Source organism: Schistocerca gregaria, chromosome X, assembly GCF_023897955.1.
Source record: "Schistocerca gregaria isolate iqSchGreg1 chromosome X, iqSchGreg1.2, whole genome shotgun sequence".
NCBI classification, from domain to species: domain Eukaryota; kingdom Metazoa; phylum Arthropoda; class Insecta; order Orthoptera; family Acrididae; genus Schistocerca; species Schistocerca gregaria.
Window position 1 is genome coordinate 645,202,057 of NC_064931.1, and position 26,095 is coordinate 645,228,151.

Sequence of the window (26,095 nt, forward strand, 5' to 3'; positions counted from 1 at the left end):
CTGGCAGTAGATAGCAGCACAATGCACCTAATATGAAAAACGTATGATTTGGGGGTGTACGGATATTTTTGATCACATAGTGTACCATCCGAACGGTGTTGGCACGCGGGGTGCAGTCAGCCCTTGTGAGGCAAACTGAGGAGCTACTTGATTGAGATGTAGCGGCTCCGGTTTCGTAAAGCTGACATACGGCGGGAGAACGGTGTGCTGACCACATGTCCCTCTATATCCGCATCCAGTGACGTCTTGATGGCCTGTTCAGGCGGCGTTTAGTTCTGGAAGCCGTTAGATAGGCAACCTGCAACTGGTACTGGTTCTGGGTTTCGGAATAGTTGCTTAATAATATAGACAAGTGTTTGGCAAATACGTTATGGGGGAAGAGGCAGGGGGGGGGGGGGGGGAGACATCGAGGGGCAACGAGAATTGTGTCGAGGCAGGATGCTTACTTGGATAACGCGACTGCTAGCGAAAAGTAGTAAGTCGACTTTCTAGTTCAGTTCCCGGCACAAATTTTCTCATGTCACTTTGGACAAATGTCAATCTGCAGCTATACAGATTTAGGTTTAAGGGACCTTGGTAAATCTCAGGCAAATGCTGCTGTGGTCTATGGACAATTGTTTGAACCCTGCGTCCTGCAACTTTGTAGCACTCGATCTCTAATTATTTCACTGTAGATTCAACGTCATTTGCAGAATTTTGGGTACTGGTGGTGGTTTTATAATTTTTAGATACTATACGTTAGAACGTTAGATATTTTGAAATTTCTGTTCATGCTCGGCTATTAACAAATACAGGATGTAATGCTCTGGCTAGACGCGAGGCAGAAAGTCATATTCCCAGTCCGTCCTAAAAGTTTTGAGACTGGGTAATGAAAAATAGAGAAAAGTTAAGATAGTGGTTCTAAAGAGTCAGGTGTTTTACATATTTTCCCTCCACCTGAGCACAACGGACAGAACGTTCCTATAACCATGTGAATCTGTCAGAAGAGTCCTTCAGGATGTTGTTCAAGTCCCACATCACATCGGCTTGAATGTCAGTTATGTCGTTAAAGCGTTGACTCTTCCATGGCGTCGTTTTGTTCGGGAGCCAATGTGTGCGGGACAAACTTTGCTCACACTTTTCTCTTCTTCAAAGCGGTCTGGAAAATTCCTTGAACACTTAATGTAGAGAAGTCCATCCATTGCGATTTGTGTTGCAACAACGTAGACATATTACGGCCTCACGTCCACTACTTAATACAACGTACTCACAACTGTCTGCTACAATGCACATCTGTTGTTTCCAGTTGTTAATTGGGACTGACACCATAGTTACTGCGCTGGCGTCACTTACAACTCTAGAATAAAATCATTCTCTGAACTTATTGGCTGGCCGCTGTGGCCGAGCGGTTCTTGGCCCTTTAGTCCGGAACCGCGCGACTGCTACGGTCGCATTTTCGAATCCTGCCTCGAGCATGGATTTGTGTGATGTCCTTAGGTTAGTTAGGTTTAAGTAGTTCTAAGTTCTAGGGGAATGATGACCACAGATGTTAAGTCCCATAGTGCTCAGAGCCATTTGAACCATTTTTGTACTTCTTGGGAGGACCTTGTAGTTCGCCGATGCAAAGATAAATAGTAAAAATTATCCGGTTTTCGATTCCAAATCGTTCTGAGGACAAAATATAAATACCACTATTCAGTGTGACATACAATGTAGTATTTACACTGGGTTTTTGGCGTGTCTGACAGGGCAGAGAAAGATGCAAGGTAATGTACAACACGTGAAATATGGCGTAGGGGATTAGAAACATGTAAAGCGCACAGTGTGCGTCTGTGCCCTATATATTAGTTGTTGTTGTTGTTGTTGTTGTGGTGGTCTTCAGTCCTGAGACTGGTTTGATGCAGCTCTCATTGCTACTCTATATATTAGTAAGATAATTATTTCGTAAGGAGTTAGATGCTGTCATTTAGGACGAAATAATGCTGACTACTGATATTTATCGAATTGACCTAAAAATCAGCTTTTGTGTAAAATCTCTGATACGATTCTTATTATTGGGTGATGACTACTCTTGCTGCAACAAGCTTTTAAACTCTTTTTTATCGCCACACTCATCCACCTTCAACCTATAAGCAGTTATTTAGTAACGGCTTAGAACCAATGTGTGGGGCAGAACATTATCTGGAGGAATTATGTATGATATTCTTTCAGGTTCAGAAGAGACTTCTTCTCTGTTACCCTGGTCGTATCTTTGTGAATCGTATTCCGAATACTGCATATTCACTGTTTCGGACACCCTGCCGCAAAATACCTTCAAGGTACTGTCAAATGTTCAAATGCGTGTGAAATCTTATGGGACTTAACTGCTAAGGTCATCAGTCCCTAAGCTTACTCACTACTTAACCTAAATTATCCTAAGGAAAAACATACACACCCATGTCCGAGGGAGGACTGGAACCTCCGCCGGGACTAGCCGCACAGAAAGGTACTGTCAGCGACAAAAGTCATAAAACGATGCGACACTTCTTAGTAGACCATTTCTAGTGTTCTTACAAGAGCCAACTCGACATCGGGCTAAAGACCTTCCGACGAGCATTGTAAGAGTTTGGGAATTGTTTGTGTGGTCTGAACCTCGCCCTAATGTACTGAGGGTAGGAATTTAATTTTCTAATTTCTGTTACGTAATTTACACTGGTGAGCCAAAACATTGTGAGCACTGACCACCGCGAAATTGTATGCCACCTGTTTGCGCTACTGGCACCTGACATGATAAGAAAAGTTTAAGGGGAAGTCAAATGAAAATGAGACTGATGGAAAAAAGTGGGTAAACTGTGTAGTATTTAAAAAGTAATCGCCATAACTGTTAATACATTTATCGCACTGTTAGACAAGGCGGTCAATGCCTTCATAGAAACATGTTTGCGGTTGCCTATGGATCCATTATTGCACTCAGGACTGAACCTCTTCGTCCGAGGCAAATCGACGCCCACGAATGTCTTCTTTCATGGTTTCAAAGTACGGAAATCGCATGGGGAGAGAGAGAGGGACTCTATGGTGGATGTGTAAGGGCTTTGCAGCGCCCACTCACATGTTGCCAAGGTTGTTAGACTACGCTGCAGAAGTTTCGCTGGGAAGCCCATACACATCCTCCATACAACCCAGACCTCTCCCTCCCCCTCTGATTTCCGAATTTTTGGAGCCGTGAAGAAAGACATTCGTCGCCGTCAATTTGTTTTTGATGAAGAGGAGGACGCTTGGATACAGTCGTGGTACCGTAGGCACCCGGAAACATTTTTCCATGAAGGCAGTGACCATCTTTCTTCATAGTGGGATTGAAACGTCCCCTTTGAAAAATTTATACAAGACTGTGCTTAAACTGACACACAATATTTTTTAGCGCAACGCAATCTGACTTTCAAAAATCCCTACAAAAGAATGGCCCTGACTAACATTAACCTATATCTTTCACAAATCACTTACCTCACAAAAATCTTCGTTACTCGAACTATTGCAATACAGCGAGCGCCACTACTGCCAGCTAAATAAAAGATTCAAACTACGGAAGGCACTAACTACTGATAGGTATAGTTAGCAAATGAAAGATTTTAATAGAGAACAAACAGTGTATTTACCTTAATAGTCAAAATATATATGGTAGTTCATGACATCCAGTCTTACAAATTACAAAACTCCGCCATCTCTCTCCCCACGTACACCACTGCTGGCGGCTCACCTCCAACTGCGCAACGCTACGCGCTGTTAGCATCCAGCTGCCGCTGCCCAACACTACAATGGCAGACAACAATGCAAACCAGCCACAGACTGCACACGGCACAGCCAGTGATTTTCATACAGAGCGCTACGTGGCGGCGGCGTTACCAATAAAAAAACCTAAACAGCCTACTTACAGGATAAATGTATTAATGGTTAAGCAGATTACTTTTGAAGTAATGAAGAGTTTGCTAATTTTTTTCCATTTGGCTCCCGCTCAGGGTTTAATTTCGGACGGAACGCGCCGGAACGGCGTTCAGGCATCTCACAGGTTTCAGGATGTCCTTTTTTTTTTAACTCACTGAAGCAACCTAGCACCGGAGATTTATAGCAGTACACTACTCACACCGTCTTCAGGCCACGAGTGGCCTACCGGGACCATCCGCCCGCCGTGTCATCCTCAGTGGAGGATGCGGATAGGTGGGGCGTGGGGTCAGCACACCCCTCTCCCGGTCGTTATGATGGTATTCTTGACCGAAGCCGCTACCATTCGGTCGAGTAGCTCCTCAATTGGAATCACGAGGCTGAGTGCACCCCGAAAAATAGCAACAGCTCATGGCGGCCTGGATGATCACCCATCCAAGTGCCGACCACGCCCGACAGCGCTTAACATCGGTGATCTCACGGGAACCGGTGTATCCACTGCGGCAAGGCCGTTGCCCAAATAGTACACTACACGTGTATTAAATCGCAACGTAACTACAAATGTTGAGCTTCGTTCCTTAGTTCTGATCGGAACACGTCGGCTATACTCGTTAACGACTGCGAGCAACCTCAGAGATCTACTGTGTACCCAAGATAAGTTGAGCTTCTTTCGTATTACAGGGATATTACTGTTCAAATGTGTTGCTAATTTGTAATAATGAATATGAATTTAAATCAATCCAGTTACAATATGGCTCAATCAGTAGAAGACAAATGACATTTAAAGCATTTACTAAACATCTAACTCCATGTCTCATTATGCCACATCGTGATTTGTGCTTCCTGACTGTACCATAAGTTGGAGAACATTTTCATCGAGCAGCTACAGTGCTACTGTCTGAACGTTGTTGCTGGCAACAGCTGAAAACACGACGTCAGAGTCACAAGGAATACCAGTTTCTGCCGATATGTATCGAGCAGAATTACTGAGCAAAGTGGCATTACTACGGGAACAGATGGGAGCACCTGCTGTTTGTAATAAAGCGTGTGGTTTTATTGTTTTTATTATAATAAATTACGTTTTAAAAACCTGATTTTCAGTCAGTAATTTGTAAAAAATAATTTCCCATTATAAGTTTTATCACAAGTTTTCAAAAGTCGCAACTTGTGATTTTTATGGCTGCGATAGGGGGGTGGGGGGCTGAAGCTGGTTGTATTGTTGAAGAGGTACGTTTCGGCAGTTAAAATTTTAGAAATAATGCAGTGCCCTCCTCCCCTCCTTATCTGTAAGCGGAGGAGAGTCTAACGGGGAAGCATTCCAGCAACGATGCCGGCAGCAAACGGGAACATCCAGTGACGTAAGAGACTGACAAATGACATATTACAGTGGCATGGCCGGCCGCGGTGGTCTCGCGGTTCTAGGCGCGCAGTCCGGAACCATGCGACTGCTACAGTCGCAGGTTCGAATCCTGCCTCGGGCATGGATGTGTGTGATGTCCTTAGGTTAGTTAGGTTCTGAGGTATGTTTTATACTTGTGAGATGCCACGGCAGGATAGATAGATCTTTGTAACAAAAAGACAAGAGTTTTTTCATTAATATGTTGTTAATCGCAAGTAAAAGAGTTATTACAGGTGTCCATGTTATGATATGGAATGTACTGTCCCTTCACTATACCCTTTTCATTCTAGATTACAATTCTTCACAACCATGACTCCCACCTTACGATTTCTGACTTCGTGGAGAAAATGCGTAGGCCTACTACTGTTACGTAAATCTACATCTGTTGTAGTAAGGGCCGAGCGGTTCTAGGCGCTTGGGTCTGGAAGAAATTACGTTTTAAAAACCTGATTTTCAGTCAGTATTTTGCAAAAAAATAATTTCCCAATATAAGTTTTATCACAAGTTTTCAAAAGTCGCAACTTGCGATTTTTATGGCTGCGGAAAGGGGGGGGGGGGAGGGCTGAAGCTGGTTGTATTGTTGAAGAGGTGTGTTTCGGCAGTTAAAATTTTAGAAATAATGCAGTGCCCTCCTCTCGTTATCTGTAAGCGGAGGAGAGTCTAACGGGGAAGCATTCCAGCAACGATGCTAGCAGCAAACGGGAACATCCACTGACGTAAGAGACTGACAAATGACATACTGCAATGGCATTACACCTGGGAGCGAGCACCTCGGAAACGGCGAAACTGTCATGAACAGCTGGCCGCTGTGGCCGAGCGATTGTAGGCGCTTCAGTGTGGAACCGCGCTGCTGCTACTGTCGCAGGTGCGAATCCTGCCTCGGGCATGGATGTGTGTGATGTCCTTAGGTTAGTTAGATTTCAGTAGTTCTAAGTTCTAGGGGACTGATTACCTCAGCTGTTAAGCCCCATAGTGCTCAGAGCCATTTGAACCATTTGATCATTCCTTGCATAGCCATGAATATTGACTATTCCTCCTGGGACACTCTGATAGATGTGGGAAGTGGGGGGGAGGGGGGATGGGAGAGGGGGGAGGTAGGGGGGAGAGTGGAGGGAGGGAGAGAGAGGGGGGAAGGGAGAGGGGGAGAGAGGGAGAAAGAGAGAGAGGGGGGAGGAAGGGAGAGGGGGGAGAGAGGGAGAGAGGGAGAGAAAGAGAGAGAGAGAGAGAGAGAGAGAGAGAGATTTATTAAGTGAGAATTTATTTGTTAAGAGCGCTTGTAGGTTTGATTGTCACAACCATAGACTTGGACAAAAACGTTAACATGCCAACAACAAGTAAATCGCAGCTGTGTACAAAAGTTACCACGCTGGCAAGAGTAGCATCGCCAATGAATAGCAAAATACTGGGCCATCCATTCACGTCGTTACACGTGAGTGCAGTGGATTGTAACTCTGCCATCGGCAATCATGGCTGGTTGCTGGAATCTCCTCAAAAATCTTGCGAACTATTTCCCTACAGCATTTCTCTCATTCTTAACTCCAACATAACGAATATGCCGTTACAGCTTCGCTGCTTTCATCCCCATTAGTTAATTCATTTTGTTTCGTGAATTTAATTCAGTTAGCTTACTCTAAAGCGAAATATCTAAACTAAGTAGGCGAATGTTCGAACTTACATACTGCTCTTCATTTGCACGTCTCCTTACAAAATTGTTCCATCAAGTTCCTGCTGGTAGTATGAATATAGCTAAATATCTGAAAAATTACAAATAACGGTTCGAATCATATTATAAATCGTATGCTACAGAAATCAACCGATTTATGGTATCCAATAAGCATAATTAAATTCACCACTCTCCCTTTCTAGCCTTCAAACCACTCTCCTCGAATTCATTCTACTACATTTTGGAGGGCATGGTGCTCGCACGACATTGCTTTCCGGACTGCATTGTTTGAGTGGGTAGTCGTTGGTTATGTGAAGGCGCTCAGTGGTGCTGTTGTCAGCGTCGTTGCTGATTATTCACCTGAGCCTCTGTTAACGCGCACGGAGCATTGTCTCTCAAGCAAAACTGCTGCGATAGTGACACCTACATGACAGAGTGCGTACGCAGCAATGAGTCATTACCGAGAATCAAAACAAAGAGAGCGTTCAGTTCCAAGGACTCAACGGTTGGACGAATCTCAAGTTCGCCAGCAGGAGTGAGAGATATTAAATTGTGGCAGTTTTTTTTATGTAAAAAGTGACTGTCGAGCAGACAGTCTGCCACCGTGCTCTAAATGAATCGCATTGTAAATAGGTGGCTTCACTCAAAATGTATATCATCCTTGGTCTTTACGTGGTCTCTCCAGCCGGCCGGAGTGCCGTGCGTTTCTAGGTGCTACAGTCTGGAACCGAGCGATCGCTACGGTCGCAGGTTCGAATCTTGCCTCGGGCATGGATGCGTGTGATGTCCTTAGGTTAGTTAGGTTTAAGTAGTTCTAAGTCTAGGGGACTGATGACCTCAGAAGTTAAGTCGCATAGTGCTCAGAGCCATTTGGACCATTTGGTCTCTCGATTCATTAGGTTAAACTTGCAGAGCAATGAAATATGAAAGCGTTTACTTATGGTTGCGATGAGCTGCTTTTTTATTCAGTCTGGCTACGATAAAGTTTAATAAGGCGAGGCGAGTGGCTTATCTGGGGTAAACTTGTAACGAAAGAAGCACCTATTACTGGTAGTGGTCATTGCACGGCACATCCTTACATCCTTGGGAAACCGACAGTTTTCGAAGATCGATCTTGACGAAGGACGCACATAATTAAGCGAATGAAATTATGCCAAAAACATGGAAACTACATATTATCCTCTATTAGAACGAATAATGTCCTCTCTCAAAATACTAATGAAAACAGCAAATTTTGAAATGAACAAGAGATGAAAATTAGGCCAAAGACGCTGGCGATAACTGCCTGAACATACACTGATGAGCCAAAACATTATCACCGCCTGCTAAATAGCGTGTTGGTCCACGTTTGTCACACAGTACAGCAGCGATTCTTTGTGGCATGGATTAGCAAAGTCTTTGGTAGGTTTCCGGACGTATGTGAAACCAAACGTCTACACACAGGTAATGCAGTTCCCGTAAACTATGGGACGGTCGTCTGAGGGTGCTGAGTTGATGAACGATAGTGTCGCAGATGCGCTGTATTGGATTCACAGTTGCTATTGTGCCTTCGATTACATACACAGTTCCCATGGAAACCCAGGTGAATGTCTCCAACAGCATAAAACTGCCGCTACAGGGGCTGCATGTTCAGAGCAGCCGTTCTCCTGGATGCCGGTGTATCCAAACACTGGTGTAACAATAAATGTGAGTATCCGTTGAGGCAAGATGTTCTCGTTGATCCACGGCCCGGTTTCGATGACTTGTAGTTTCACTGTCCTTAAACCAATGGCTCAAATGGCTCTAAGAACTATGGGACTTAACGTCTGAGGTCATCAGTCCCCTAGACTTAGAACTACTTAAACCTAACTAACCTAAGGACATCACACACATCCATGCCCGAGGCAGGATTCGAACCTGCGACCGTAGCAGCAGCGCGGTTCCACACCGAAGCGCCTACAACCGCTCAGCCACAGCGGCCAGCTGTTCACGACAGTTTCGCCGTTTCCGAGGTGCTCGCTCCCAGGTGTAATGCCGTTGCAATATGTCATTTGTCAGTCTCTTACGTCAGTGGATGTTCCCGTTTGCTGCTGGCATCGTTGCTGGAATGCTTCCCCGTTAGACCCTCCTCCGCTTACAGATAACGAGAGGAGGACACTGCATTATTTCTAAAATTTTAACTGCCGAAACGCACCTCTTCAACAATACAATCAGCTTCAGCCCTCCCCCCCCCCCCCCCCCCCCCTTTCGCAGCCATAAAAATCACAAGTTGCGACTTTTGAAAACTTGTGATAAAACTTATATTGGGAAATTATTTTTTTGCAAAATACTGACTGAAAATCAGGTTTTTAAAACGTAATTTCTTCCAGACCCAAGCGCCTAGAACCGCTCGGCCCTTACTACAACAGATGTAGATTTACGTAACAGTAGTAGGCCTACGCATTTTCTCCACGAAGTCAGAAATCGTAAGGTGGGAGTCATGGTTGTGAAGAATTGTAATCTAGAATGAAAAGGGTATAGTGAAGGGACAGTACATTCCATATCATAACATGGACACCTGTAATAACTCTTTTACTTGCGATTAACAACATATTAATGAAAAAACTCTTGTCTTTTTGTTACAAAGATCTATCTATCCTGCCGTGGCATCTCACAAGTATAAAACATACCTCAGAAATATCTTTTTCGGCGAACCTAGTAACTCTTTGTGGAAAAGGAAACATTATATTCTCTGTAACAAAAAGGTAAGATGGCTGGCATTCGCACAGTGTCGAAGAGCGCAGGGCAGAGGACTGCTGGGAGAAACATTGAGATTATAATACAGAGCGAGAGCAGAGGATCCAGAGTAAGAGAAAGAGTCAAGGAAAAGAAGATAAAGGTCAGCTAATGTGGAATATAACTGTAGCAGCATATGTAAGGCTAGTGTGAGGATTTACATCTACAGAGATACTCCGCAAACCACCGTACTGGCGGACGGTACCCTGTACCACTGCTTGTCACTTCTCTTCCTGTTCTACTCACAAACAGAGAGAGGGAAAATATAAATCGCTTCAGGCAAATGCTGGGATGGTTCCTTTGAAAGGACATGGCCGATTTCCTTCCCATCCTTCCCTAATCCAGAAAAAAAGGGAAATCATGGCGTACAAGAGACTGGATCAACTGACCTACACTGAAGCTGAGAGGAAATTTGAACACCTACATCCTTTATGTATGACATCGTCTTACGCCGCCGCTGCAACAATTCTACCCCCAGCAGCTCCGCCAACCCCAGTCACCTCTCAGAGCCGGAACGCTACACCTGCCCCCTTGATTGCCCTTTTTTTCTGGATAATTTTGCACAGGCGAGCAAGGCGAATGGTGCTCTCCGCAGTTGACACAGATGGGAGGCGGGGCACATGGAGTATTGGGATGTGATGGGCGTCCGCAATCTCGATGTGTGATGCCGGAAGTACAGCGGGAAGACATATGGCCGAACTTCCAGCATTTAAAACACTGCATTGCGGGAGGGATATAGGGCTTTACATCACAGTGGTAGACCATCACCTTGACCTTCTCAGGTAATGTATCACCCTTGAAGGCCACGATGAGGGCATCGGTGGTAACCTGATTATCCCTCGAACCCCGATGGACACTCCAAACAAAATGTACATCTCGCCACTCTATATTGGCGCGCAGCTCATCGTCAGACCGCACAATTTGCTCGTGCACCATCTGCTTTGGGAGCAACACCGCCCCCAACCATCGGGGATATCAGCCTCCACTGCTGTGCCGGAGAAGCGTAAGTGTACTTCGGCTCCTCTCGCTAGGAAGGGGTCGCTTGGGTCACTCCCTTCCCAGGTTTCTGCTAGTGGGAAAGTTGACACACGCCAGTGGCTGAAGAGCCCAAAAGCAGCTGGTCGTAGGGCTTCACGCCCACCCTCAGTCCCGGAGACTGAATCAGTGAAGTCCTCCCAGCCAGGGAAACCCAAGGAGCAGCGATAGAAATCCAAAATGAAGACCCCCCAGGACCAAGTGAATTGCAGTGGCACGCACACCACCGCTACCTACAAGCTCTGCGTCTGCAGATGAGGTGGAAATTCTGGCGTCCGCTGAGGACCTAGATTTCGCCGGATCCTCAGACACAATGGATATAGACTGCTCAGGCAATAAGTCGTTGGCAGAAGGTGACCCTGAGGCGTAAGCCTGGCTGAGCTACGGCAACTGTTAAGCTTCACACCTGCTTTCTGCATTGCGTTCCAGGAAACCTGACTCCCGGCAATGCGGACCCCTGCCCTCCGCGGGTACAAGGGATATTACAGGAACCGTAGCGACTATAATCGAGTGTCAGGTGGAGTTTGCGTTTATGTTCTAAACTCAGTATGTAGTGAAACTGTGCCCCTTCAAAGCCCTTTAGAATCTGTGGCTGTCAGAATAAGGATAACGCAGGAAATAACTGTCTGCAGTATTCCAGAATGAGATTTTCACTCTACAGCGGAGTGTGCGCTGATATGAAACTTCCTGGCAGATTAAAACTGTGTGCCCGACCGAGTTCGAGTCTCGGTCGGGCACACAGTTTTAATCTGCCAGGAAGTTTCATGTCTGCAGTATGTATCTTCCTCCTGTTGGTGAAGTACCCCTGAATGTATTAGCTGCTCTGATTGATCAACTCCCTAACCTTTCCTACTTTAGGGTGGATATTAACGCCCATAACCCTTTGTGGTGTGGCACCGTACTTACTGGCCGAGGTAGATATGTCGAAACTTTACTGTCTCAGTTCTACCTCAGCCTCTTAAATACTGGGGCCGCCTCACATTTTAGTGTGGCTCTTGGTAGTTACTCGGCCACTGATTTATCAAATTGCAGCCCAGGACTTCTGCCATCCATCCACTGGAGAGCACATTACGACCTGTGTGGTAGTGACCGCTTCCCCATCTTCCTGTCACTTCCCTGGCGTCAGGCACACGGACGCCTGCCCAGATGGGCTTTAAACAAGGTGGGCTGGGAAACTTTCACCTTTGCTGTCACCGTTGAATCTCCCCCACACGGGAACATCGATGTGATGGTTGAGCAGGTGACTACAACAATCCTTTCTGTGGCAGAAAACGCGATCCCTCGCTCTTTAGAGTGGAAAGGCAGTCCCTCGGTGGTCGCGGGAAGTCGCTGAAGCAATTAAGCAGCGTCGGCGAGCTCTACAACGGCATAAGTGGTACCCTTCACTGGAGCACCTCATAGCCTTTAAACGGCTCCATACCCGCGTTTGCCAACTTATCAAACGACGGAAGCAGGAGTGTTGGGAGAGATACGTCTCGACGATTGGGTGTCATACGTCACTAAATCACTAAAGACCAAGAACTCTCATGGATATGCAGAATACTGAAGTATTGTTCTGTGTATGTTAGCCCAGTACTTAGCCATATCTGTAACTTTTCCTTTAGGAGTGGTCGGTTTCCTGACGGATTAAAGTACTCGGTAGTGAAGCCACTTTATAAAAAGGGAGACATTGATAATGTTGACAATTTTAGACCTATTTCTATGCCATCGGTGTTTGCTGAAGTTATCGAAAAGGTTGTATATACAAGGTTACTGGAGCATTTAAATTCACATAATTTGCTGTCAAATGTTCAGTTTGGTTTTAGAAATGTTTTAACAACTGAAAATGCTATATTCTCTTTTCTCTGTGAGGTTTTGGACGGATTAAATAAAAGGTTGCGAACGCTAGGTGTTTTCTTTGATTTAACGAAGGCTTTTCACTGTGTTGACCACAAAATATTACTGCAGAAGTTGGACCATTATGAAGTAAGGGAAGTAGCTTACAATTGGTTCGCCTCTTACTTTAAGAACAGAAAGCAGAAGGTAATTCTCCGCAATATTGAGAGTGGTAGTGATGTTCAGTCCCAATGGGGCACTGGTAAGTGGGGCGTTCCCCAAGGGTCGGTGCAGGGGCCACTGCTGTTTCTTATTTATATAAATGGTATGCCTTCTAGTATTGCAGGTGATTCAAAAATATTTCTGTTTGCTGATGAAACCAGCTTGGTAGTGAAGTATCTTGTGTGTAATATTGAAACAGTATCAAATAATGTAGTTCATGAAATAAGTTCGTGGCTTGTGGAAAATAATTTGATGCTAAGTCACAGTAAGACTCAGTTTTTACAGTTTCTAACTCACAATTCAACAAGAACCGATATTTTGATCAGACAGAATGGGCATATTAGAAGCGAGACGGAACAGTTCAAGTTCCTAGGTGTTCGGATAGATAGTAAGCTGTTGTGGAAAGGCCATGTCCAGGATCTTGTTCAGAAACTAAATGCTGATTTATTTACCATTAGAACAGTATCTGAAATAAGTGACACTTCAACACGAAAAGTAGTCTACTTCGCATATTTTCATACGTTTATGTCGTATGGTATTATGTTTTGGGGTAATTCTTCTGATTCAAAAAGGGTATTTTTGGCTCAAAAACGGGCTGTTCGAGCTATATGTGGTGTAAGTTCGAGAACCTCTTGTCGACCCCTATTCCATAGTCTGGGAATTCTGACATTGCCCTCACAGTATATATTTTCTTTAATGTCGTTTGTTGTTAGCAATATTAGTCTATTCCCAAGAGTTACCAGCTTTCACTCAGTTAATACTAGGCAGAAATCAAAACTTTTAAGTCTAAACTGAAGAGTTTCCTCATGGCTCACTCCTTCTATTCTGTCGAGGAACTCCTGGAAGAGCTACAAAATTAAGCAAATTCCAGTGTTACATTGTTGATTTTCTTTATTTAAACTTACGACTTGTCACCTGAATATGTTTTTTTATATTTCATTTTATCTGTTTCTAATATCGTGTTATAATTTCATTTATTGACTCGTTCCATGACCATGGAGACTTCTTAATTTGGTCCCACGGAACAATAAATAAATCAAATGATCATCATCATCATCATCATCATTTAAAACTGATTATGCCTTTCAGCGTTCAGTCTGGAGCATAGCCCCCTTACAAAATTCCTCCATGATCCCCTATTCACTGCTAACATCGGTGCCTCTTCTGATATTAAACCTATTACTTCAAAATCATTCTTAACCGAATCCAGGTACCTTCTCCTTGGTCTGCCCCGACTCCTCCTACCCTCTAATGCTGAACCCATGAGTCTCTTGGGTAACCTTGCTTCTCCCATGCGTGTAACATGGAGAGGTACAAGGCCTTCTGAAGTCTTGATATATAATAGGAATCAGCCTACAAGGCTAGCAAATAAAAAAAAAGTCAAAAAGTCACCTTCCCAAGTCTGGCCAAGGATCAAACGTGTTTTCGGTAACCAGACCCCCAACAGATGTTCCCGGTGTTAACATAAATGGCGTGTTGTATACCGACGCAATCGCGATTGCCGAGCACATTGCTGAGCACTATGCTCAAGCCTCTGCCCTACCCTACCCCTACCTCCTTCATAGGTGCTAGCTACCACCCTCCCTGCATTCCTTCTCTTCTCATATTCCTCCCTATCTCCACTACACAACCTTCCACATGTTTAACTTTGTTCTTAAGCTTAGCAGTTTGTCATCATCTCACACCACATGTTTTCTGCTTATAATCTTGTCAGTTTCGTAACTAATGATTCATCCTCATATGTATATATAAAGTACCTTACATACACCTTAGAACTGCAGTTGAGAATTAAGCTTGTAAGATTAGTGGATGATTATTATTTGTGCCAGATGCGGGAGGTGTACCGTTTTTCAACTGTACGGAAAGTGATGTGCGAACTGCTGGACTGGCGAAGGCAGTTATTAACTGGCACTCTTACCCAGGACCAGATGCGCGAGCTCAAGCTTCGTATTACCACAAAAATAGACTGGGGAAACAGGTAAGATATTTAAAAATGCATCTTTACTGTAGCACACATACTTATTTTACAGATTTACAAATACTACTGAATTTTACTGAGAAGTGGCAGTTTAATAGAGATGAGTTGGGTTCTCACATAAGCAGATACTAACATCAGAGTTAAAAAAAAAAAGCTCATGACGACCATACTCTTTTTCTTTGTTTTTGTTTGAAAAATGTGACTAAATCAGTAGATATGGGAGTAATCAGGTCCTTCTACAACACAGGAAATTGTCAATATCTTTAGATGTATTACAACATGCAGGAAAAATCATTTTTGTAATAGTTCCATAGAAAAATTTTATGCATGTGATGTATAACAGCAGCTATCACTGGTAAAAACTGATGAAAGCATCAGTGAATTAGACCTGTTATTATCATCAAGTGCCTACTGTTAAATTATGAGCAAATAATTCAGGTGCAAATTGTGCTCATACATTTTCAAATAATACCAATGCAGTATGATGAAATTGTAAACAACTGAATTCATGGCAAATATAGCTTCAGAACAATTAAAAAAAATTAACTTCATGTGCAGGTACTAAATATATCATATTGTAATTATTGTCTAAATTTAATTTTAACCAATAAATTTAATGTTAAGTATGTGGAATTTCTCATTTTGGAAAAAGACACACAAAATCTTGCTGAAGTTTCTTTACATAGTTGAATTAGCAGCTGTCTCCATCTTGCAGTCAGGGCTGTGTATAAACTTATTTTTTAGTACGAGAAAACATATAAATGTTGAGTAGTCTTTAGATAATTATGAAAAAATACTGTGTTATTCTGCAGCATCTGCAACAATATTGGGAGAGTATTGTTAATATTTAGTATATGCTACTAAATTTGTGTTAATTGCAACAATCCCAAAAACATTGGTAATAGTACCTATCTAATACAGAAGTTAACTGCTTGAACACTACCAAGTTTGTAAACTTTCTCATTATGCCCTGTACATCAACTTAAAGAGTGTTTTATTCTGAAACCCAGTTACCATAATGTTCATGTAAATACGTGGCTCATTTCACATTTACAACTACTCAAATAAGACCCAGTGTTTTAACCAAGGGTATTGATTTTTTGCTTAATAGGGAGTTTACAAAAGTATTTGCTTCAAATGTTAAATGCACTGATATGCCAAAATATTATGGCACTGCTCACTGCAAGACAGAATGCTGCCTGGTGCTGTTGCAGGCTCATGACATAGTAAGAAAAGTATATAAAGAGAGCAAATATGAAAGGGAAATCATTCTGGTGAGGATACAGGCCACAAATGAAGAAACCCACTGATTTTAGCAACTTTAACAGGGGCCAGGTTCTTATTGTACAGTGCCTGGGAAGAAGCGTCTTTGAAACTATGAAGTTGACCTGGTGTTCATATGCTACTGACATGAGCATCTATGGAAAGTAGTTGAAGGATACTGAAAATACAAGTAGGTGACCAGATGTTGGCCTCTCACATTGCATCACAAACTGTCGAGATCAGAGAGTTACACACTCCATAAAATATGATAGGCAAGTGTTCTGTGGCAAATCTGATATTATAGTCCAGTGGTGGTGTAGGCATAGGTGTTCTGGAGCACACTTTTCAACACACATTGTTGAACACAGGAAGTAATATATATACAGGGTGTTTCAAAAATAATTTTTCACAATTTTCTAGTAAAAATTGGCTCTAAAATAGAAGAATGTGTTTGCCAGTATTGAAGATGTAGAAGTGCTCATAGCCCTTAAGATATGCATTTTAGAGTCTATGTTTACTGGAGATTTTTTTCTTGCTTTGGTTCATACTACCTCCTCCTAAAATATGGAAATCAAAGAGCTTGCAGTAGAAAAGATATATTTCTCAGTATTGAACATGAAAAATAGCTCATAGCTTGTAAGTCATGCATTTAGAGCCCATGTTTACTACAATTTTTTGTCTTTATTTTGGTGTAAAGAAACAGTCACCAAAGTTTATAGAAGTATTTTTCAAACATCCTGTATATAAAGGAGCTTTACAAGGGAACCTGAAGAAATTATAGAAAGGGAAGGGGAAGCAGATTAATATGAGATAGCTGATATGATACCATGAGAAGAATTTGGCAGAGCATTGAAAGATCTAAGCTGAAACAAGGCCCCTGTAGTAGACAACATTCCCTCAGAATAACTGAGTTCCTTGGAAGAGTCAGCCTTGATAAAACTATTCCACCTGTTGTGCAAAATATATGAGACAGCTGAAATTGCTTCAGACTCCTTGAATAAGTTAATAATTCCTATTATAAAGAAAACAACTACTGATAGGTGTGAATATTACTGAACTATCAGTTTAATACATCATAGTAGTAAAATACTGACACCGATTATTTTCTGAGTAATTGAACAACTGGCAGAATCCAAATTTGGGAAATATCAGTTTGGGTTCCAGATAAATTTAGGAACACATATGGCAATACTGGTCATATGAATTATCTTAGAAGATAGCTTAAAGAAAAACATACCTATGTTTATAGCATTTGCAGATTTAGAGAAAGCTTTTGATAAAGTTAACTGTGTTTTTTTTTTTTTAACTTGGCTGTGCTTCAACAGCTGTGCATGCAAGAGCTTCAATACATTACAAATAACAGCCAACCAGCTCCAAAAAACAGGTTTATTACACCTAGACCATGATTTCAGTGGTTTTAAAACCATCTTCTTCAGGAGATGTATGACATAAAATCACTTTATCACTCCTACATTGACTATAAATGATGTGAATATATGTCCTGCATCTTCTGAAGAAAGCACTTTTAAAACCATTGAAACCATGGTCAAGGTTTAATAAACCTGTATTTTGTAACTGGTTGGTTGTTATTTCTAATGCATTGAATGTTGACTGGAATACACTCTTTTAAATTCTGAAGGTAGCTGGGATAAACAAATAATTGACAAAAATGGGGCATAAGGTTATACAACACTTGTACAGTAACCAGACTGCAGTTGTAAAAGTTGAAGGAGTCGAAGCGAAGCAGTACTTGAGAAGACGGTGAGACAGGATTGTAGCCTATCTGTGATGTTATTCAATCTATTCATTGATCGAGCAGTAAAGAAAAGAAAGAAAACATTTGGAAAAGGAATTGAAGTTAAGGCTGAAAAAATAAAAACTTTGTTTGCCAATGACTTTGTAATTCTGTCAGATTTGGCAAAGAAGTTTGAAGAGCAGCTGAAGAGAATGGACCGTATCTTGACAAGATAAGCATCAATAAACATAAAACAATGGTAGTGTTATGTAGTTGAATTAAATCAGGCAGTGCTGTAGGGCTTAGATTAAGAAATGAGACACTAAAAGTGGTAGATGTGTTTTGCTATTTAGGTTATTTAGGCAGCAAAATAACTTATGATGGGCAAATTAGAGGTAAAATGAAATGCAGACTGGATGTAGCAAGGAAAACGTTCCTGACAGAGAGCAATTCGTTAACATCTGATGTAAAATTAAGTGTTAGGAAGTCTTTTCTGAAGGTATTTGTCTGGTGCGCAGCCTTGTACAGAATGAAACATTGACAACAAGCATTTTAGACAAGAAGAGTATAGATGCTTTTGCAATGTGGTGCTATAGATGAATGCTGAAGACTAGATGAATATGTCATGTAACTAATGAGGCAGCACTCAGTTGAATTGGGGAGAAAAGAAATTTTTGCCACAACTTTACTAAAAGGAGAGGTCAGTTGATGCGACACATTCTAAGGCATGAAGCAATTGTAAATATTGTATTGGAGGAAAGTGGAGAGCAAAAGGGGGGGGGGGGGGGAGGTGAGAATTGTAGGGGGAGTCCAAGTGGTGAATACAGTAATCAGGTTGAAATTGATGTGGGTTGCAGTAACTATTCAGAGATGAGGACCCCTGTACAGGATAGGGTAGTATGATGAGTAGCATAAAATTTGTCTTCAGACAGAAGACCACATGAAACAACAATTTATAGAGGCCTTTACATTAGAAAATGATATCTCATCACACAACCACTGCAAACCACTGACAATAGTTGTCATCTCCGTAGCACAATATTTATAGCAGTGTGCTCATTCTTGGTTTAAAATGCACATATATCATATTTCATAACAAATTGGGAAACTTTTATGCTTTTCTTCTTTTTCCAGTTAAGTGATATTTTACATTATATGTGCAATCTGTTGGTTAACTAGTGTGCATGATAGTCTTGTCATTTTGGGCTATATAAATGCCTTCTCACTGTACTACTGTTTTTCTGTAAGTCAGTTTTTCACCAATCATAGCTTGCAGCTTTTTAACCATTGCACTATACATTTACATTAAGGTGATGTATTCTTTTTTCTCTTGTAAGTACAACTACACTATAATAAGACATTAACACCTTAAGTCAGTAAACCATAGTTCAAATCGCAGCTTAGAAATGTAGATTGAGGTTCCTTGTTTCACATGAAATTAATGCTTGGATGATTCAAGACACAAGGCTACAGGCAGTTTCTTCCTGAGCAGAGTACGGTCATACCTGAACAAATACCCCATTGCTTCATGAGCTCAGTGGTAGAATGTAAAACAGTTCATGTGCTTTGTAAGGCTATTAGAGTTAATCATACACTCCTGGAAATTGAAATAAGAACACCGTGAATTCATTGTCCCAGGAAGGGGAAACTTTATTGACACATTCCTGGGGTCAGATACATCACATGATCACACTGACAGAACCACAGTCACATAGACACAGGCATGCACAATGTCGGCACTAGTACAGTGTATATCCACATTTCGGAGCAATGTAGACTGCTATTCTCCCATGGAGACGATCATAGAGATGCTGGATGTAGTCCTGTGGAACGGCTTGCAATGCCATTTCCACCTGGCACCTCAGTTGGACCAGCGTTCGTGCTGGACGTGCAGACCGCGTGAGACGATGCTTCATCCAGTCCCAAACATGCTCAATGGGGGACAGATCTGGAGATCGTGCTGGCCAGGGTAGTTGACTTACACCTTCTAGAGCACGTTGGGTGGCACAGGATACACGCGGACGTGCATTGTCCTGTTGGAACAGCAAGTTCCCTTGCCGGTCTAGGAATGGTAGAACGGTGGGTTCGATGACGGTTTGGATGTACCGTGCACTATTCAGTGTCCCCTCGACGATCACCAGAGGTGTACGGCCAGTGTAGGAGATCGCTCCCCACACCATGATGCCGGGTGTTGGCCCTGTGTGCCTTGGTCATATGCAGTCCTGATTGTGGCGCTCACCTGCACGGCGCCAAACATGCATACGACCATCATTGGCACCATAGCAGAAGCGACTCTCATCGCTGAAGACGACACGTCTCCATTCGTCCCTCCATTCATGCCTGTCGCGACACCACTGGAGGCGGGCTGCACAATGTTGGGGCATGAGCGGAAGACGGCCTAACGGTGTGCGGGACCGTAGCCCAGCTTCATGGAGACGGTTGTGAATGGTCCTCGCCGATACCCCAGGAGCAACAGTGTCCCTAATTTGCTGGGAAGTGGCGGTGCGGTCCCCTACAGCACTGCGTAGGATCCTACGGTCTTGGCGTGCATCCGTGCGTCGGTGCGGTCCGGTCCCAGGTCGACGGGCACGTGCACCTTCCGCCAACCACTGGCGACAACATCGATGTACTGTGGAGACCTCACGCCCCACGTGTTGAGCAATTCGGCGGTACGTCCACCCGGCCTCCCGCATGCCCACTATACGCCCTCGCTCAAAGTCCGTCAACTGCACATACGGTTCACGTCCACGCTGTCGCGGCATGCTACCAGTGTTAAAGACTGCGATGGAGCTCCGTATGCCTCGGCAAACTGGCTGACACTGACGTCGGCGGTGCACAAATGCTGCGCAGCTAGCGCCATTCGACGGCCAACACCGCGGTTCCTGGTGTGTCCGCTGTGCCGTGCGTGTGATCATTGCTTGTACAGCCCTCTCGCAGTGTCCGGAGCAAGTATGGTGGGTCTGACACACTGGTGTCAATGTGTTCTTTTTTCCATTTCTAGGAGTGTATAAACAAATGATAGAGAGAAAATATATTATCAAAATATTAATCTTTAATAATCCTAGTATATATTCAACTTTGAAATAATCTGCAGTGGCACTTACTTGGTGCACTCTCTGGACTAGTAACAACAAAAGCATTTGTATTAATTCAAAATGAGGAATGTATGTAAACTGACTCGATGCATTACTTGATACCCATCTCAATCTTTGCTATTTGGAAATATCATGCCAGTCTTAAGTGACAATGTAACCAAAGACTGTTCTCCAGTTATTATATTTACCAGTGCATCAGCAGACTATTTAAGCTGGCAACACATAATTACAATGATTGAAACATGTGGCAGTAATGTGAAAGTATCCCTGTATATACTTCACCAGCAGGTGTCCTGAGTCATAGCTAAAATAATTTTTCCGTGCAGCATGAACTGCTGCAGGATGTCAAATCTCATACTTCCAAATCTATGGCCAAACAAACACTCTAAATGGAATTGCATAATATAGACATTTTGGAGTAGAGTTATACATAAGGTGTGTTTGCTCACTTCTGCTCATGAAGTAGCCGATTTACAGTTGGTCTTCGAGGATTGTAACTATGTTACCAGTACAGATGAATCATGTCTATAATTGGATGTGAGTGATGCCTGGGATCATGCTCATGACAGACCTCAGGAGACCCTTTGAGATTATTATATTCAAGAGGATGTGCAAGCTGGATAAGTTTCTGTAATATTCTGTGTATGTTTTAACTGTGCAGAAATGGTTCACTTGTTTGCAGTAGCAGGTACTAGCCAAAGCAGGTTGCTGGGCAGCATTCATTCACTCACTCACATGTCATGTTCCATAGATTCCATAACAAAGGAGAACCTTCAGGGATGTGGAATGAGTCAAGTCATATATTAACAGGCAGATGCAGAAACTGCACACTTCTGCAAACAATACATAATGACTAATGTTAATCTAATGATACTAATAATTATAGGAAATACTTCTAGATTACTTAGTGTACATGTATGTATATTAAGAGAACCTTTGAAAAAGGCCGCTGCTCCTTTTCTTATGCATCTCAGCTGCTGTTTCTGTTTAATACTTCAAAACAAAGCATTTATGTAATTTACACAGACTGCTATCAGTTGTCTATGCCCTAGAATAGTGAGGGCTTGTTTAAGGCAAGCTCCAGAGTAATGTGGAATTTACATTTGTGAGTCAAAATATTCTGATAACTTGTAACAGGAATGGTCGCTGATGCATTCTTTTACTTTAGATTTGAATATCTGTGGATTATCAAATTACTACTTGATGTCAACTGATAATGTGTTATAGTTACCAGAATATAAAACTCCATTCTGAACCCTAATTATGAATGTATTGTGTATGTGGAAATTATAATTTACTTCTAGCACTGTGGTATTCACTTTTGTTATTAACCACAAATACCATTAATGAGTATGTACATTTACACCTAACTGTGAGGTTTCCTAGCTCACTCAAGAGGCTTCTGCAGGATGTTCTGTTATGTACTTGACAAAATATTTCTACTGCAGACTTCTGCAGAATAAATACTTTTTTGGCCTTAGCTGGATTGCCCCAGATGATAATACTATATGGTAGCACTGTGTGGAAGTATGAAAAATATGCCAGCAATCACATCTACAGGGCAGGCAGGAAGAACTGAACTTTTTAGTCAATGTGTCTATGCGCTGGTGCCATCTCATTCCATTATCCACCTGGATGGCAAGGAACTTCACACATAGAGCTTAATCCAGCATTTTCCCATTGATTTGTTTCTCTGGTGTCTGTCATTTTTCTTTGTTTGGAATTGTATAGTATGAGATTTTTTTAGACAGAGGCCTGCTTCTGTAGACCAGTTGTAAAACAGCTTTGTTATTTTCCTGGATGTGCCTGGTACGGATGTGTTGCAAGCCATACCAGTAAACATGTCACCACCAAACATAAAAGTTTTTGAAGAGTCTTCCATTGTCCAAGGTAAATTATTTGGGTAAACTGAAACAGAAGCAGGCAATGTACTAAATCTTGTGGGACATCATACTTAATGTTTTTTTCATTCTGGTTCAATGGTTCAAATGGCTCAAATGGCTCTGAGCACTATGGGACTTAACAGCTGTGGTCATCAGTCCCCTAGAACTTAGAACTACTTAAACCTAACTAACCTAAGGACATCACACACATCCATTGCCCGAGGCAGGATTCGAACCTGCGACCGTAGCAGTCACGCGGTTCCGGACTGCGCGCCTAGAACCGCGAGACCACCGCGGCCGGCTTTTCATTCTGAATGTAGTCTTATTCCTGCCATATAATTTCTTAGTTTTCCATTGTTAAAACTCCATCCATGCAAGAGGAATGCCATCAGTGCCATACCATTTTAGTTTCCCTAGCAGCATTTTATGCTTTACAAAATCTAAAGTCTAGGCAAGCTCACATAAATAGCCAAGAGAATAATTTTTCTTGTCTAGTTTTCCAGAATTGAATTTGTGAGATCATATATTGCTTTATCAGTACAGAAGCCACTACAGAAACCAAACTGAACTGTGATTAAAAGTTTATTTTCAAACTGTGGTTACTATACTGTTTTATGCAACATTATCAAAAATTTGTGAAAAAAAGTGTGAGGAGGGAGATGGATATATAATTAAATGTCATTTCCTTATCTCCACTTTTATATATAAGAGTTACTACCACATATATCAGTCTTTCAGGAAATACACGTTGACTCATCAACTGGTTATAAATATAACTCTTGTTGGTCAGGGACTAATACTTCAGCATACGATTTCAGTACTTTGTTTGAAATATTATAGTAAAAAGTTTTACTGCTTCTAAGTGACTTAATGAGCATTGTGATGTCTCTAACAGCTGATTTGATGCAACTGATGTCTAGTCCTGGAGCGTGCAGTGCATGTGATGTCTCTAACAGCTGATTTGATGAAACTAATGTCTAGTGCTGGAGCGTTCTGTGCATGTTGTCAGGAAGCTGAATATCATTTTGTTTACAAAGCTTTTGTCATCCCCACCCACCCACTTTTAAAAAGTCCCATAATATTAGCAATCTTTTCCATTAAATTAATTTGTCTCATGTGACTGTTTCACACAAGGAACAGTTCATTCTCATTTTTCTTTATTATTCACACTGTGGGATAGTATCTTTATTTCTTGTTTGTGAATTTACTCTCCCAATCTATGTACCACTTCCTCTTGTAGATCACTTGTGACCTGGCTTTCCTACTTGGGACTATTAATGATCTAATGTGCCGCAGTATTTCCTACTTCTGTAACTTAACACTGATGAGCAAAAATATTAAGACCACTGGCTTAACAGTGTGTTGGTCCCTCTTTTGAAAGCTACAAAGCAGTAATTATATGTGGTATGGATTCAACAAGTTCTTCATATATTTCTGGAGGTATGTGAAACTAAACATCTATGCCCAGATCACGTAGTCCTGGAACTTGATGGTTTGAAGACCTGGAGCTGATGCCTGATAGTATCCCAGAGGTAATCCATTGAGTTCAGATCAGACAATTTCAATAAGAGTTCACTAGTATCCAGCACAAACCACTGTAGCATGATTCTGGCCTTGTGACATGGACATTATCCTTCTGGAAAATGCCATAGCTGTTAGGGAAGACATCAAGAATTAATGGATGCAGATGGTCTACAATAATGTTCATATAGTCCACAGCTGTCATGGTGCCTTTTATTTCTTCCATAGGTCCCATGGAAGCCCAGCTAAATGTATCTTATAGCATATACTGTCCCACTTGCCTGCACCCATTGCTTGTTACATGTTTTGAGGAGCAGTTCACCTGGATGATGGTGTATTTGAACATGATCACCAACCTGGTGTAACAAGAAACATGAGTCATTTGACCAGGTGACATATTTAATTGATTTTGGGCCAACATGGGAACACAAAGGGGTCATCTGCTGCAGAGCCCCACATTCAACAATGTGCACTCAATCTTGTGCTCCGAAACATTTGTGTCAGCACCAGTATTGTACTCTGTTGTCAGATCTACCATAAATTGCCATCTATCTTGCATTTAGAGTAGGCAAGCCTCCAACTGCCACATACTGTGATGAGGCATCAATGTCCAAAATCTTTTCGGCTACACATGGTAACACTCCCCTTCAACAACTTTCCATAGATACTCATAAGAGTAGCATCTGAACAGCCAACTGTCTTCACTGTTTCTGATGTGCTCATTTCCAGATAACAAGCCATAACAATCTGGCCTTTGTCAAAGTCACTTAGGTCAGTGGATTTCCGCATTTGTGGCCCATATCATCACTAAATGATTTCCTGTTCATCTCTGCAATGCTTATGTACTTTCCTTACCACATCAGAGCCACTAGGCAGTGCCAGTGGGCACTGGTTATAATGCTTGGGCTCATCAGTGTGTGAAAGAAAATTCCATATAGTTGCAGTTACTGATAGTAAAATCCTTACAGTGGAAGTACCATGGGACATGTATGTACAAATAGACTAGGAAAAGACTGGTCCAAATCATGAATGCTTCTGATTATGAACTGTATTTCCAGAAATAGTGTATAAAGGTAAATAATAGTTAAGATGTAACAAAAAGAGAATGACAGATAAACATTTACTGGAAGATCATTGGATGATACAATGTTCAGAGTTGTATAGAGTTTATATTTTTATGAATGCAGAACCTCTCAGCAAAATAATAACCAGTGCTGCCTACTGAATGCCACACCTTCCTTCTCCAGCAGTGTCATAGAACATTAGCATAGTCGAATCCAGGATTTTGTTCTTGGGTGTGGGGGGCGGAGAGGGGGGGGGGGCGGGGGGAGGTAGCCACATCATCAAACTGTCTCCAAATTCTCTAGGGTAAATTCTTGATCTACTAACTACAATAGTGAGAATTTTGGAGACTGTTCAGTCTGGAAGCATTGTTGCAAAGAATCCCCCCCCCCCCCCTCTCTCTCTCTCTCTCTCTCTCTCTCTCTCTCTCTCTCTCTCTCTCTCTCTCTCTCTCCCTCCCTCCCTCCCTCCCTCTCTCTCACCCTCCCTCTCACCCTCTTATTTTTTAGATTAGGGAGAAAAGAGTTAGTCCTAGGGGGAGGGGGTGCTGCTGTGCCATAGCCTCCAAACACCCCCACCTGACTTGACTCTGATATGTAGGATCTTATGGTTAGCACACCACTCTCCCAGACATTAACACCAGTTTTACAAGGCTGGAGCCAACCCTTCTGAACTATTATCGAGTCCTAAGACCAACACTGCTCTTACTTAGCCATTTCATGTAGTTAAGTGACAGGAATCTTCTTTTGGAGGTAACACTATTCCCATAAGTGTTT

The 26,095-nt window shown here is 42.3% G+C and overlaps 1 protein-coding gene across 4 annotated transcripts in view; it reads left to right on the plus strand.

Moving 5' to 3' along the window:
- The window catches only part of LOC126299499 (dedicator of cytokinesis protein 3), a 951,484-nt gene that overhangs the window by 564,072 nt on the left and 361,317 nt on the right, over window positions 1-26,095 (plus strand). For all 4 annotated transcript variants that reach the window (XM_049991443.1, XM_049991445.1, XM_049991444.1 and 1 more), the window contains exon 6: window positions 14,612-14,760. In XM_049991443.1, coding sequence (XP_049847400.1) covers window positions 14,612-14,760 — 149 coding nt within the window. The remainder of the gene's footprint in view (window positions 1-14,611; window positions 14,761-26,095) is intronic.